Genomic DNA, 16,394 nt, shown 5'->3' with positions numbered 1-16,394 from the left:
GGTTACCAACTGAGAATTATACAGCTAGCCAAAGTATACAGCAAGAATGAGATAGAATAGTCATTTTCAGAAGTCAGAGATTTAAAAAATTTAACTGTCACATACCTTTTCTTAAGAAGTTACTGTAAGAAATACTCCATCAACATTGAAAGAATAAGTCAAGGAAGAGCAAAGCATGAGACACAGAAAATAAGAGATCCAGCAGAAAAAATGGCGAGGTTTCACTTGGAGGAAGAAGCAAAGTGACGCCAGCACGGTCGCTCTGCATCAGATGTGACAGGCAGCTGAGCCCCGCGGCTGCAGCGTGAGCCAGCGTGTGTCACCACCCAGACCTGCAGTTCCGCACTGAGGACAGAATGCCGAGAGAGCCTGGCCTGGACCCTCATCAGTGCCTGGCTCATCTTGATCATGTCTTCTTTCCAAGCTTTGCCAAGGACACTCAGGGAAGTTTTCAGCTTTTCCCTGAGAGCAGGGTTAGGCCACACTGGCCTCAGAGGCCGAAGTGCAGGTCAGCCCACGCTCACAGACCAGACTTCTGCTCCATGTCCAGCGCCTGGCCCGCGCGCTGCTTGTCTTGCCAGGCTCCCAACTGTGGAAAGGCCTGTGTTTCCCAGGACTGACTTATGACCTTGCTTGCATCTTCCTCAGAGGGGGCCTTGTCAGCATCCATGGAAGCGGAAGTCAGCCCGTGGCCTGAGACTGCTCTGCTCCCCCACTTCTGGAGCCTCCATCCAGTGAGATCAGTGCTGCCCCCTCCTCGCACGGCTGGTGGTCACTGGCCTTCCATTTCCAAGACGAGGTGCTATGTGGTTTGGGGATAGATTACACGAGGGTGGTAGAACTGTTATTAAAAGCGATCAACACAAAATCAGGGGATTAATTGTTTGTGGCAAGTGTTGAGGAGAAGAGAAGCGGGCTTCTAAGGAGAACTCCGACTGAGTGTGCATGGGAATCACTTGGAGACCCTGTTACAGCGCAGATTCTAAGGCAGAGGAGGAGGCTGAGAGGGAGCATTTTTTCAGCCTTCCAGGTGATGCTCGTTCTTTTGTGGGACAATACTTTGAGTGCCAGCATTCTGAAGTGCTGGACTCTTTTTTCTTAACTTGAGCAGTTGATACACAGTGTTCATTTTACTATTATTCTTCATATATGCATATACTGTGCTAGCTTTCACAACAAAAAAATTTTAATTGCAAAGGAAAAATGTAATAGAAGAAGGATGTTTTGAGGAAAAATCCTGGAGATGTAAACATGTCAAATCGTAAAAGCCTTGACTCCGTTATTAGGGTTCTCCAGAGAAACAGTGCCATTAGGAGACATATATGGGGGCAGGGAGGGGGTATTGAGTGGCTTTATTGTAATGAATCAGCTCACACAGTGACAGAGGCAGACAAGTCCCAAGATCTGCAGCTGCCAAGCTGCAGACCCAGCAGAACCAGCGCTGTAGCTCCGCGATTCGGTATGCTCCAGGCTCCGTGGAGAGCCAGTGTGTGAGGCCGCAGTGAAGAGGGGCCTCACAGTGACAGCAGTCAGTCTGCATAAGAGCTTGTCAGAGGAAAGCCAGACAGGTCCCCAGAAGATGAAGAGACGGAACGCACACCTCAGGAGACACCTAGAGCACTGGCATAGAATCCGGCTGACACGTGCGGGAAACCACAGGAAAAGAGTACAGCCTTTCACGCTGCCGTCCTAAGTGTCTCATTAGACAGTCTGGTCATAGGTCGGGTTCTGGGCTGTAGCTTGAGCGCACGTGTGCAGTCTGTTCTGCGGAGAGTGGGGAGTGCGTGCGTGTTCTGTAGCTGTGAGCCCCAGCCCACAGCCGGGAGCTGTGAGGCTGCAGGTGGGAGTTGGCGGCTCGCTTCCCAGCGTCTCTGCTGTGTCTTCTAGACACAAGCAGGGCTATTATGATGTGAGCTCTGTCGCTCCGTGGTCATTCCACACACACACTCTCGCGCCATTGCTTTTGAGTTACAGTTACTGCTCATCTTCCTCTTGCTGTCTTTATCCTTTCTGAGCCTTAGTTTCCTTCCGTGTAAAATGGTGATAATAAGTGCTTTGCAGAGCTACTCTGCCTAGCGTAGAATATGTACTTAATAAAAGGTAACTGTTCCTGCTTTAGGAGGTTTCTTTTCACGTTTATATTTTTTAGCATTCTCACTGATTCCTGGCTGCGCTGGGTCCGGTCGCTGCGCTCAGGTTTTCTCTAGCTCCGCTGAGCGGGGCTGCTCTCTCGTTGCAGCCTGTGGGCTGCCCAGGGCACTGGCTGCTCGTGTTGCGGAGCCCAGGCTCTCGGGTGCATGGGCTCAGCAGTCACGGCGCTTGGGTTTCAGGGCTCGGGCTCCAGAGTTGTGGCTCACAGACCGAGTTTCTCCGGGGCATGTGGGCCCTTCCTGGACCAGGGATTAAGCCCACGTCCCCTGCACTGGCACAGGGATTCTTTACCACTGGCCCGCCCCTAGGCCATTGCTTCTTCTACCTGGATCATGGCCTCCTGACCATTCTTCCTGTTTCCCAGTTCTTCCTGTGGTCTCTGTCCAGCAGCCAGCACGATTTTGTTCTGCTGGACCCTGCCACAGGTTTTCCATCTCGCCAGCCTTTAACCAGACCCCACAGACCCTGTGCAGTGTGGTGCCCCTGTCCTTCCTGTGCCCTCTCTGTCTCCCTGTCCTCCTCCTCGGTCCTTTCTGGCACCATCTCTCCGTGCTCCCCATCACCACCACCAGGCACACGCCCGCTCAGCCTCTGCATCACTCTTCCAGGAGGTGGCACTGCTCACTCACTCATCTCTCCAGATTCTAGTTCAGAATTCTCAACACTCAGTGAAGCCTTTACTGAGCAGATTTAAAAAATCATAAGCCCCCATAAAACTCCCTTTCTATGCTTTATTTCCTTGGGAGCACAAGTTGATTAGAATTTCGACTCTAGGAATGCAAGGGATTTGTCTGTTTCGTTCCCTGCTATATTGCCAAGACCCAGGCAGTGGCTGGCTTGGCAAGCGCTCAGTAGATTCTGGTTGAGTACTCTGAATGAGACGAGAAGGAAGTTGGGAGAAACTGAGAAAGGGGCAAGGTTGAGCCTTCCTAGCCAGGTAGCTGCCCGTGCAGAGTCATTGCAGGGCCTGGTGTGTTGAAGTTCAGCGTGCCTGACAGGAAGGCAGGCTGTGAGAAGGAGCCTTGTGTCCAGCAAGGGGCCTGCTGGCAGAAAGAGGCAGCAGGTTCAGGAGTCCTCCCTTGTCTTGGTGCTGTCCTGGACACAGCTTCAGCGCGGGTTTCTGGAGCTGTGCCGCCCAGCTGTGCGTCCACAGCCACCAGGCCCGGAGGACTGGTTTGAAGCTTGTCTGGTGGTTTGGTCGGTAAGTCGTGTCAGATCCCTGCAGTCCCACGGCTGTAGCCCACCAGGCGCCTCCACCCATGGGAGTTTCCAGGCAAGACTCATCACTTCAGTTCAGTCGCTTAGTCGTGTCTGACTCTGCAACCCCAGGGACTGCAGCATGCCAGGCTTCCCTGTCCATCACCAACTCCTAGTGTTTCCTCAAACTTATGTCCATCAAATCGGTGATGCCATCCGACCATCTCATCCTCTGTCTTCCCCTTTTCCTCCTGCCTTCAGTCTTTCCCAGCATTGGGGTCTTTTCCAATGAGTCAGCTCTTCACATCAGGCGGCCAAAGTATTGGAATTTCAGCTTCACCATCAGTCTTTCCAATGAATTTTCAGGACTGATTTCCTTTAGGATGGACTGGCTGGATCTCCTTGCAGTCCAGGGGACTCTCAAGAGTCTTCTCCAACACCGCAGTTCAAAAGCATCAATTCTTTGGTACTCAGATTTCTTAATGGTCCAACTCTCACTTCCATACATGACTACTGGAAAAACCATAGCTTTGACTCAATGGACCTTTGTCAGAAAAGTAATGTCTTTGCTTTTTAATATGTTGTCTAGGTTGGTCATAGCTTTTCTTCCAAGGAGCAAGCGTCTTTTAATTTCATGGTTGCAGTCACCATCTGCAGGGATTTTGGAGCCCAAGAAAATAAAGTCTGTCACTGTTTCCACTGTTTCCCCATCTATTTGTCATGAAGTGATGGGACCTGATGCCATAATATTAGTTTTTTGAATGTTGAGTTTTAAGCCAACTTTTTCACTCCCCTCTTTCACTTTCATCAAGAGGCTCTTTAGTTCCCCTTCACTTTCTGCCGTAAGGGTGGTGTCATCTGTGTATGTGAAGTTATTGATATTTCTCCTGACAGTCTTGATTCCAGCTTGTGCTTCATCCAGCCTGGCATTTTGCATGATGTACCCTGCATGTAAGTTAAATAAGCAGGGTGACAATGTACAGCCTTGCCATACTCCTTTCCCAATTTGGAACCAGTCTATTGTTCCATATCCGGTTCTAACTGTTGCTGTTTGACCTGCATACAGATTTCTCAGGAGGCAGGTAAGGTGGTAAGGTGGTCTGGTATTCCTGTCTCTTGAAGAATTTTCCACAGTTTGTTGTGATCCACCGAGTCAAAGGCTTTGGTATATAATCAGTAAAGCAGAAGTAGATGTTTGTCTGGAACTGTCTTGCCTTTTCGATGATCCAGCAGGTGTTGGCAATTTGATCTCTGGTTCCTCTGCCTTTTCTAAATCCAGCTTGAACATCTGGAAGTTCACGGTTCAGGTACTGCTGAAGCCTGGCTTGGAGAATTTTGAGCATTTCTTTACTAGTGTGTGAGATGAGTGCAAATGCTCAAACGGTAGTTTGGGCAATCTGGCATTGCCCTTCTTTGGTATTGGAATGAAAACTGACCTTTTCCAGTCCTGTGGCCACTGCTGAGTTTTCCAGATTTGCTGGCATATTGAGTGCAGCACTCTGACAGCACTTTCACATTTAACAAGAATACTGGAGTGGATTGCCATCTCCTTCTCCAGGGCGTCTTCCTGACTGCGGGATTGAGCTGCATTACAGGCAGATTGTTTACCGACTGTGTGTCTAGTCCAGTGATATTGGCCTGTAGGTTTCTTTTTTTGTGTTGTCTTTGTCTGTTTTTTTTTGTGTTGTCTTACCAGGGTGATGGTGGCCTCGTAGAATGAGTTTGGAAGTGTTCCTTCCTCTGCAATTTTTGGAGGGTTTTAGAAGGATAGGCCTTAGCTCTTCTCTCAGTGTTTGATAGAGTTCTCCTGTGAAGCCATCTCGTCTTGGGCTTTTGTGTTTCGGGAGATTTTTTATCGCAGTTTCAGTATCAGTGCTTGTGATTGGGTTGTTCGTAATTTCTGTTTCTCCCTGGTTCAGTCTTGGAACAGTGAGCTTTCCTCAGAGCCTGTCCAGCTCTCCCAGGCGGCCCATTCCAGTGCCGCACAGCTGCTCACAGTAGCCTCTCATCGCCCTTGGTGTTCCTGCACTGTCTGCTGGAACCGCTCCTTTTCATTTCCGATTTTGTTGGTTTGATTCTTCTCTCTTTTTCTTGATGAGTCTGGCGAAAGGTTTGTCAATTTTATCTTCTCAAAGAACCAGCTTTTAGTTTTATTAATTTTTTACTATTGTTTCTTTCATTTCTTTTTCGCTTATTTCTGCTTGAATCTTTATGATTTCTTTCCTTCTACTAATTTTGGGGTTTTTTGGTTCTTTTTCCAGTTGTTTTACGTGTAAAGTTAGGTTGTCCTTTCGATGTTTTTCTGGTTTCTTGAGGCAGGATTGTATTGCTATAAACTCCCCTCTTAGAACCGTTTTTGCTGCGTCCCATAGGTTTTGAGTTGTCGTGGTTTTCATTGTCGTTTGTTTCTTGAAATTTTATTTCCCTTTTGATTTCTTCAGTAACCTGTTGGTCATTTAGAAACATATTGTTTAATCTGCGTGTGTTTGTATTTCTTACAGTTATTTTCTTGTAATTGATATCTCGTCTCATAGCATTGTGGTGGGAGAAGATGCTTGATACGATTACAGTTTTCATAGATTTACTGAGGTTTGATTTGTGACCCAAGATGTGGTCTATTCTGAAGCATGTTCCATGTGCACTTGAAGGAGTATTCTGGATGGGATGTCCTGAAGATGTCACTGAGATCCATCTCATCTCATGTATCTTTTAAGACTCGCGTTTCCGTACTGGTTTTCTGTTTCGGTGTGTCCACTGGTGTGAGCGGGGGGGTGGAGTCTCCTGCTGTTACTGCGTTACTGTCCGTTTCTCCCTTTATCTCTGTTAGTGTTTGTCTTATGTGTTGAGGTGCGCCGATGTTGGATGCATAGATAGTTACAGTTGTATGTCTTCCTCTTGGATGGATCCCTTGATCATTATGTAGCGTCCTTCCTTATCGCTTGTAATCTTCTTTATTTTAAGGTCTATTTTGTCTGATATGAGGGTTGCTGCTTAGATTTCTTTTGCTTCCCATTTGCATGGAATACATTTTTCCATCTTTTCGCTTTCAGTCTATATGTCTTTAGGTTTCTTGTGGGTTTCTTGTCGACAGCATATATATGGGTCTTGTTTTTGTATCCATTCAGCCAGCCTGTCTTTTGGTTGGAGCATTTAATCCATTTACATTTAAAGAAATTATTGATATATATGTTCCTATTGCCATTTTCTTAATTGTTTGGGGTTGACTTTGTAGATCTTTTTCCTTCTCTTGTATTTCTTGACCATATAAGTCCCTTTAACATTTGTTGTAAAGCTGGCTTGGTAGTACTGAATCCTCTTAACTTTCGCTTGTCTGAAAAGCTTTTTATTTCTCCATCAGTTTTGAATGAGATCCTTGCTGGGTACAATAATCTTGATTGTAGGTTTTTCCCTTTCAGGGCTTTGAATATATCCTGCCATTCTGGCCTACAGAGTTTCTGCTGAAAGATCAGCCGTTAAGTGTCTGGGGTTTCCCTCGTATGCTCCTTGTTGCTTCTCCCTCACTGCTCTTTCTTTATCTTTAGTCTTTGTTAGTCTGATTAGTGTGTGTCTTGGCATGTTTCTCCTTGGGTTTATCCGGTATGGGACTCTGTGTGCCCCTTGGACTTGATTGGTAATTTCCTTCACCATGTTGGGGAAGTTTTCAGCTACAGTCTCTTCAGAAATTTTGTCGTATCCTTTCTTTTTCTTCTCTTCTTAACCGGGACCCCTGTAACTCAAATGTTGGTGTGCTTGATATTGTCAGAGGTCCCTGTGACTGTCCTCAGTTTCTTTTCACTTTATTCTGCTCTCCAGAAGTTATTTCCACCATTCTATCTTCCAGCTCACGATTTGTTCTTCTGCTTCAGATATTCTGCTATTGATTCCTTCCAGAGTATTTTTCATTTCAATAATTGTGGTGTTTGTCTCTGTATGCTTATTCTTTAATTCTTCTAGGTCTTTGTTAATTGATTCTTGCATTTTCTCCATTCTGTTTTCAAGGTTTTGGATCATCTTTACTATCATTATTCTGAATTCTTTTTCAGGTTGTTTTGTTTTTCCTCTGATGGGCAAGGCTGGGTGAGTTGGTAATCTAATCTGCTGATGATTGGGTTTGTATTTTTGTGTTGTGTGTTGTTTAGATGAGGCTTCCTGCACAGGGTGCTACTGGTGGTTGGGTGATGCTGGGTCTTGTGTTCAAGTGGTTTCCTTTGTGTGGGTTCTCACTATTTGATACCCCCTAGACTTAGTTCTCTGGTAATCTAGGGCTTGGAGTCAGTGCTCCCACTCCAAAGGCTCAGGGCTTGATCTCTGGTAGGAATGAAGATTCCACAAGTGGTTTATTATGGCATTCAGAGGAACACAAATACCCCAAAGCGAGAAACCAAAGATGAACCCCAGACAAATGGCAGTTACAAAATCAGGGAAATAATAATTAATGGAATATACACATATACATATACACCCATAAGCAAAGTCAAAATAGTCCACCAAAAATCAAGTACAATAGATTGACCCAGCGAACAAAGGGAATAAAAAATTATATTTACCAGTTAACAAAACTAAGGCACAAACCAGAAAACAAAACTAAAGCAAGGTGCCAAGTGGGGAATAAAGCAGTGAAAACAGAACTAACAAGTAGGTTAAGAGAAAAGGAAAGAAAGAAAAGAAAGCAAGACTAGATATGCAGAGTTAAATAGAGGTGGATGAAGAAGATTATATACATTAAAGACTAACTGCAGGGGAAGGAGCAGCAGGAAAGGCAAACAGAATAAATGTAGGAAAAGTATAATAGGTTTTAAAAGATTAAACATTTAAATTATAAAAAAGAGAAAAGAAAAAATTAAAAGAGGTAAACTCTACAGAACTGCAGAAGCCCAACATAGAGGCAGTGGTTTATGACCACAGTAAAAAGTGTGACTGAATATGCACATATGCATACCCACCCATAAGCAACATCAGAGCAGCCCAACAGAAATGGAGTGCAATAGGTTGACCTGGCAAGCAAAGGAACCTGGAAATCATGTCTGCCAGTTAAGAGCAAAACTAACTAAAGCACAAAGCGGAGAACGAACCTGAAGCGAGGTGCCAGCTGGGGAAGACGACAGTGAAAATAAAGCTAACAGGTACGTGGAGAGGAGAGGAGAGGAAGAAAGAGCGCAAGGATATGCAAAGTTAAATAGAGGCAGATAAACAAGGTTTATACGCATTAGAGATTAGCTGCAAGGGGTAGAGAACAGTAGGAAAAGCAGAGGAATACATGTAGAAAGAGTAACAGTAGGTTTTAAAAATTGAAATTAAAAAAAGAGAAAAGAAAAAAAGAGGAAAACTCCACAGAACTACGAAAGCCCAGTGTAGAGGCAGCGGTTTATGACAACAATAAAAAATGTGAGTGAGGAAAAAAAAGAGCTTAAAAGCTTAATTAGATTTCATAGTGCCAATAAAATCAACAACTACAACAGGGGAGGGGAGGGGAATCCAAAGGAATCTACGGAACAAGTGAAAGCATAAGAATAATAACTGTTTTTCTCGCGCCCCTGCTGTCAGAGTCCTCTCCCTCTCTGGGGGTCACGGCCCATCTCACCTCCCTAGGATGCCTTCCAGTACTGTGCTGACCTCTGACCTGTTGTGGGAACAGCTCAGATTCTGGTCTGGTCCTGCTCCTGTGTGTTCTTGCCTCCAGTGTCCACAGCTGTCAGAACTAGTGGGTTTTCTTCTGTGGGAGCTCTCAGTGTCCTTTTCTATATTCCATAGACACAGAGTCTGCCTAGTTGATCGTGAGGATTTAACCTGCAGCTTGTACAGCTGGTGGGAAGGTTTTAGGTCTTCTTCCCTAGCCACACTGCCCCTGGGTTTCAATTGTGGTTTTATCTCACCTCTACATGTGGCTTGTACTGGGGTTTGCTCCCGGGGCTGCCGTGGAGGGCTTGGGTTTGCCCCAGTGAGGGCCAGGTGTGGAGGTGGGGCAGCTGCTTGGGTCGCAAGGGTTCTGGCAGCACCAGGTACTCAGGGGCGTTGGCGGCTAGCGCAGCAGGAAATAGAGTCTCTAGAAGGGTATGGCAACCAGTATTGGCCAATACGCTCCAGTATTCTTGACAGAGAAGGCTGGCAGGCCACAGTCTACAGGGGCGCAAAGAGTTGGACATGACCGAAGCGACCCTGTGTGTATAGATGGAAGATTTTTTTTTTTGCCTGTGGCAGCTCTGCCCCAGTGAGAGTTAAGTGTGAAGGTGGCGCAGCTGCTTGGCTTGCGGGAACCCTGGTGGCGCAAAGTGTGCAGGGACACGGACTGCCTGCGCCCCAGGAATTATGGTCCTATCTGAGTCGTTTTTCAGGCCTCTTGTAGCTGGCGATCAGAAGGCCTCTTTGGCCAGCCTTTCTCCATATCTCCTCCCGTTCAGGCACTTAGAGGGCTCCCTTGCCTGGGGTCCTTCTCTGTTGTTCTGTGTGTCAGGCATTTGATGGGCCAGCCTCGCTATTGTTCAGAGGTCCTGCTCTGTAGATCAGCGTGTCAGGCACTTAAGGGGGCATCCTGGGCGGGGTTCTACTCTGTAGTCTGGCACATCAGCCCCTGAGAGGAGCACCCTGGGTGGGGTCCTTTTCTGTTGTTCTGTGTGTCAGGCATTTGATGGGCCGCCTCTCTATTGTTCAGAGGTCCTGCTCTGTAGATCAGCGTGTCAGGCACTTAAGGGGGCATCCTGGGTGGGGTTCTACTCTGTAGTTTGGCACATCAGCCCCTGAGAGGAGCACCCTGGGTGGGGTCCTTCTCTGTTGTTCTGTGTGTCAGGCATTTGATGGGCCAGCCTCTCTATTGTTCAGCGGCCAGTGCTTGCCTGTGGGGGGAGAGAGACTATGGTGATGGCTCCACCCCCTACGCATGACTCAGCTGTGTCACCTTGCTTCCACGGCTGCCCGGCTTTCCTGCACAGGCATTTCCCACCATGATCTCCTCCCTCACATCCCCTCGGTCCGTCTCTCCATAGTCAACAGCAGCCCTCCCCCTGGGATTGCTGTGTAATCCCTAAATGCCAACTCCCAGCCACTGAGACTTCCAGGGGGCCTGCGTCCCTGTCCGGGGTATGTATGGCTGCAGCAAGTTCTGATTCTCATCCCATTTAGGCTGCCACAGATGAGCTGTTTCACTCCCAGCCTTAAATGTTTCTCCTCTGACTCGGATACTTGCCCCAGGTGGGGATCGGACCCCTGCTTCAGTTCCCCCACCTGCCGAGGGCAGGTCCAGTCCTATTAACCCTCCTCTGTTTCCCCCTAGTTCCTCATCCTACCGAGTTTTGCGTGGTTTTATATATTCTTTTCCACTGGTCAGGTACTCCTGTCCATTCTCAGCTGGTGTTCTGCCTGCTCTTCTGTGTCTGAAGGTGTATTCCTGATGTATCTGTGGAGAGAGACGTACTCCACACCCACCTGCTCCTCCGCCATCTTGTTCTCTGCAAAATCTTTTAAATATCACACTTGAAATAGCAATATAGTGGGTTAAATAAGATGTTAAAATTAGTTTCACCTGCTTGTTTTCACGTGCTTACACCTGGCGGCCTTGTTAGAACCGTTTCTGAGCCCACGCCCACACTTCTCATTCAGTGGGTCTCATTAACCCAGGTCAGTGCCTCAGAGTTTGCGTCTCTGATAGGTTCCTGGGTGACGCTACTGATCTGGGACTACACTGAGAACCACTGCTCTAGGCTCAGTGGAAAGACCCGCCTGACAACGCAGGAGACACAGGCTTGATCCCTGGGTTGGAAAGATGCCCTGGAGAAGGAACTGGCGACCCACTCTGTATTCTTGCCTGAGAAATCCATTGGACAGAGGCGGCATAGGATATACCACAGGGTTGCAAAAGAATCAGACAAGACTTAGCAACTAACCAACAACATTAAATTTTTCCTGAGATGGAAAGGGGAAGAATTTGAAGGGAGAAAGTCTCAGATGAGGCAGGTCCAGAAAAAGTAAGACAGTGCAGCTGAAGGAAGTTAATCTTTGCAAGGTGAGATGTTTCCCTCTAAGAGGAGCGGGAAAGCAGAGCATTGATAAGTAAAGACATTAAGTTTTTTTTTTTTTTTTAATTGGAAGCTAACTTCACAATATTGTAGTTCTTTTGCCACACATTGACATGAATCAGCCATGGGTGTATGTTAAGTTTTGAGGTTAAGTTTTAAATCGGATAGATCTGTGTTTAAATCCTGGTTCAGCACTCACTTTCCATTCGCACTAAGTCCATGACATAGAGATTAAGTGGAGATTAATCTCCACTTGTGGAGATTAAGTGAACTCGTACCCATTATTGGGCAGAGAGCCCACGAAACTGAAGGGCAGATATCCAGGGGGCTAAAGAACCAGTAGAGTAAGACTGAACGGAAGTGATGGGGAAGCTGGGCGGGTTCCTTCTGGAAATGCTCGCTGGGTACCTGTAACTTGCTGAGCATTGGGTCTGGGACTGCAGATGAAAGGGGCAGGGCTCTTGCCCTCCGTGGGTGGAGGGAGATGCAGAGACACAGATCAGCGAGTGTTCACAGTGTGACGGGTCGCGGAGTGGAAATGCAGAGTTTTGTCAGGGCGCTAGGGGGCAGCATAGGAACTTGGCCAAGTTCGGGGGAAGTGGCCAGCGAAAACGTACTGCAGGAGTTGATGTTTGAGCTAAATGTTACTAGTAGGAGGTTCCCAGGCCAGAGATACATTCTCAGTCCTGAAAGGAGTTCAGTTTAAGTCCAGGCTTCAAAGTACTAGCAGGAGATTAAACAGAGAAGGTTACTGGGATCAGATCAAACAGGCCTGTGCATGCTAGCTTAAGGAATTGGAACTTCATGCCTAAGTGATAGGGAAGTAGCTAATTTTAAATGGTTAAAATATGTGTTTTTAGAGATCATGTTGAACGTATTAAGAGTGGGTTAGACTGGGAGAATAGAAACAGATCAGCATGAAGTTACTTCAGTAGTCTGGGGGGAAAAATAAAAGAACTGCGATGGAGGTGGCATGGGGCATCTCTCATCACTAGAGAGATTAAAAAGATAAGTCAACAGAAATCTAGCCCTAATCATCTGATAGGTCAAGATTTCAGTCATGCACCGAGTCAGGGGGCAAGAAGGGGAGGGGCTGAGTTGGGGAGAAGGCAAAGAGTTGATCTCGGAGGATGGCCTATCTAATTTCCATGTGGACATTACCGGTTTCCATCTACGCAGGGCACAGGACAGAGGGCTGGTCGCAAAGATGATGATTCGGGAAATGTTCACTTGGTAAATACTGGAGTGCCTGCTCTGTGCCAGGTTTCAGGCTGTGGATGGGCTTGCCTGGGGAGATGAGAACAGTGAAGGGGGACGCACGTCCTGCGGCTGTCATCACTGAAGGAGCAGGCATGAGCCGGAGCAGCCTGCAGAGAGTGCCCTTGGGGACAGGAGCAGGTCCAGAGCGGTTGGTTGCATGGGCCTTAAGGGAGGAAGAAGTTTAGCGGCGCTCGGAGCTCAGGGCCTCAAAAAGGCCAAGTAAACACAGTTTGAAAAGTGTTGCTTGGATTTAAGAACCAGGAGGTCACCTTGGTGAGTATGGCAAAATGGAGTCTGGTCTCTGAAGAAGCTCAGTAAGAGGCAGTGGTGCTCCTCCCACCCTCCAGAAGTGGCTCTTCCCAGCACTCACCCCCCTGCCCTTGTTTTTTACATGAGGAACCAAATCTTCTCGGGATGTTTGATAATTTGCGTGTGGGCATACAGCACTTAAGCAGCCGAACCAGCGTTCAAACTCAGCCTCCCTGTGCGCTTAACACTGTGCTCATGGTGTGTAGAGTAGGGTGGAGTTTAAAAGATTGCAGGTGCTGAGCACTCGTCAGTGTTTAGGGGAGGAAGGAACTGGTAAGGAGGGAAATGAATAGCAAATAGAGAATAAGATGGTAATTGAATGAGCCAGGATCTCATTGAAAGGCCAAATAGCGTAAGAATCCAGGTGGAGGGCTTGGCCAAGGTCATAGCATTGGTTTATTTTTTAAATTTTTCTAAGTTTATTTATTTATTGTTGGCTGATCTGGGTCTTTGCTGCTTTGCACGGCTGCTGTCTGGTTATGGTGACCAGGCTTTTCGTTGTGGCGCCTTCTCCTGTTGCAGACACGGGCTCTACAGCTTGGGCTCACAGTTGTGGTGTGCAGGCTTAGTTGCTCTTTGGCATGTCGAATCTTCCCGGACCAGGGATAGAACCCATGTTCCCTGCATTGGCAGGTAGATTCTCAGCCACTAGACCACTAGGGAAGTCCTGAGCTCCTACAGAATTTCCCCACAGACGGAACGGTCATGGTGTTCGTACTCTAGTAGTTGTCACGATTGTTGTTCAGTCACTGAGTTGTGTCCAGCTCTCTGCCGTCCCATGTACTGCAGCACGCCAGGCGCCCCTGTCCTTCGCTGTCTCTTGGGGTTGGCTCAGATTCGTGTCCTTTGAGTTGATGATGCAATCTAACCTCAACTTGCGCCACCCCCTTTTCCTTTGCCTTCAATCTTTCCCAGCTTCACGGTCTTTTCCAATGAGCTGGCTCTTGCATCAGGTGGCCAAAGTATTGGAGCTTCAGCATCAGTCCTCCGATGAATAGTCAGGGTTGATTATTTTAGGATTGACTGGTCTGATCTCTTTGCAGTCCAAGGGACTCTCAAGAGTCTTCTCCAACACCACAGGTCAAAAGCATCAATTCTTTGGTGCTCAGCCTTCTTTGTGTTCCAACACTCACATCCGTACATGACCCCTGGAAAAACCGTAGCTTTAACTAGACGGACCTTTGTCGGCAGAGTGATGTCTTTGCTTTTTAATGTTCTGTCTAGGTTGGTCATAGCTTTCCTTCCAAGGAGCAAGTGTCTTTTAATTTCATGGCTGCAGTCACCATCTGCAGTGATTTTGGAGCCCAAGAAGAGAAAGTCTGTCACTGCTTCCACTGTTTCTTTATTTGCCATGAGGTGATGGGACTGGACGCCCTGATCTTAGTTTTTTTAATGCCGAGCCTTAAGCCGGCTTTTTCACTCTCCTCTTTCACCCTCATCAAGAGGCTCTGAAGCTCCTCTTCGCTTTCTGCCATTAGAGTGGTGTCATCTGTGTATCTGAGGTTGTTGATGTTTCTCCTGCAATCTTGATTCCAGCTTGTGCTTCATCCAGGCGGGATTTTGCACGATGTACTCTGCATATGTTAAATAATCAAGGTGATAATATACAGCCTTGACATACTTTGGGATTGGAATGAAAACTGATCTTCTGAACTTTTCTAGCTCTGGGGCCACTGCTGAGTTTTCCATATTTGTTGGCATATTGAGTGCAGCACTTTCACAGCATCATTTTTTAGGATTTGAAATAGCTTAGCTGGAATTCCATCACCTCCACTAACTTTGTTCATAGTGATGCTTCTTCCTAAGGTCTGCTTGACTTCTCATTCCAGGATGTCTGGCTCTAGGTGAGTGATAACACCATTGTGGTTATCGCAGTTGTTAAGACCTTTTTAGTATAGTTCTCCTGTGTATTCTTGCCACCTCTTCTTAATCTCTTCTGATTCTGTTAGGTCCTTACTATTTCTGTCCTTTACCATGCCCATCCTTGCATAAAATGGTCCCTTGATATCTCCAGTTTTCTTGCAGCGACCTCTAGTTTTTCCCTTTCTGTTGTTTTCCTCTTATCTCTTTGCATTGTTCATTTTAGAAGGCTTTCTTATCTCTCCTTTCTATTCTCTGGAACTCTGTTTTCAGTTCAGTATGTCTTTCCCTTTCACCCTTCCCTTTTTCTTCTTCTCATTTTGCTTTTTGCTTCTCTCATTGTGCCTTGGAGTGCAAAATGAAGCAGGGCAAATGCAGAGTTCTCTTAAGAGAGCACACTGGTCACAGCAAACCCCTTTTCCCAACAACACAAGAGACGGCTCTGCACATGGATGCCACCATACGGTCAACACCGAAATCAGATTGATCACAGTTTTTGCAGTCAAAGATGGAGAAGCTCTGTACAGTCAGCAAAAACAAAACCTGGATCTGATGGCTCAGATTATCAACTACTTATTGCAAAATCCAGGCTTAAATTGAAGACAGTAGGGGAAGCCAGAAGGCCATTCAGGTATGACCCTTATGATTATACAGTGAAAGTGATGAATAGATTCAAGGGATGAGATCTGGTAGAGACAGAATGCCCACAGAACCACGGAGGGAGATTAGTAACATTATGCTGCAGGCAGTGACCAGAATCATCCCAAAGAAAAAGAAATGCAGGAAGGCGGAGTGGTTGTCTGAGAGGAGGCTTCACGAAGAGCTGAGGAAGGAAAAGATATCATGATACATTTTTGCATAGTCATATTCCTATGCCTGACTGAATTCTTAGAACAGGGTTCCAGAGGCCATCAGAGAGATCTAGTCTAATCAATGAGTGGTTGGTTATCTGCTGTTCTTTAAGTGAGCTCAAGTATTACTGTAAAATAACCCTCCTTTGACCCTCTCTGGCTATCAAGCAGTTTCTTTCCTCCGCTTTTTAAAAACATTTATTGAGACATAATTTACATAGCATCCATTTAAAGTGTACAGTTCAGTAATTTTTAGTTTATTCCCAGTAATTAATCGTGCCTAAGTGTGACCATCAGCACAGTCAACCTGAGAACATGTTATCCCTGCAGACAGAAGCCTGCACCCCTCAGCCATTGCGCCCCCCACCCCGCCCCCTTTCCACCCCTGCTGCTGCTGCTAAGTCGCTTCAGTCGTGTCCCACTCTCTGCGACCCCAGAGACGGCCTCCTACCAGGCTCCCCTGTCCCTGGGATTCTCCAGGCAAGAACACTGGGGTGGGTTGCCATTTCCTTCTCCAATGCATGAAAGTGAAAAGTGAAAGTGAAGTCCGACTCTTAGCGACCCCATGGACTGCAGCCCACCAGGCTCCTCCGTCCACGCGATTTTCCAGGCAAGAGGACTGGAGTGGGGTGCCGTTGCCTTCTCCGCTTCCACCCCTAGGTGGCCGCTAACCTGCTTTGTCTGTCTCTCCCTCTGTAAGCTCGATTCTCCCTCGTCACGTTTCTGTAATGTCTTTAGGTTTTTTAGTATCTGTTTA

The 16,394-nt window shown here is 46.9% G+C and overlaps 2 protein-coding genes across 2 annotated transcripts in view; both read left to right on the top strand.

Moving 5' to 3' along the window:
• CANX (calnexin) overlaps positions 1-15,564 on the top strand; it is a 63,343-nt gene extending 47,779 nt beyond the window's left edge. Inside the window, exon 14 of the mRNA XM_060415346.1 lies at positions 905-15,564. Within this exon, the coding sequence (XP_060271329.1) occupies positions 905-939 (35 nt within the window). The 3' untranslated portion in view covers positions 940-15,564. The remainder of the gene's footprint in view (positions 1-904) is intronic.
• MAML1 (mastermind like transcriptional coactivator 1) overlaps positions 1-16,394 on the top strand; it is a 60,082-nt gene that overhangs the window by 14,506 nt on the left and 29,182 nt on the right. The window lies entirely within an intron of this gene.

The sequence above is a fragment of the Ovis aries genome, chromosome 5 (genome assembly GCF_016772045.2).
Source record: "Ovis aries strain OAR_USU_Benz2616 breed Rambouillet chromosome 5, ARS-UI_Ramb_v3.0, whole genome shotgun sequence".
Classification (NCBI taxonomy): Eukaryota; Metazoa; Chordata; class Mammalia; order Artiodactyla; family Bovidae; genus Ovis; species Ovis aries.
Note: the sequence above shows the minus strand (reverse complement) of the source record. Positions and strands in the feature narration are given on the sequence as shown.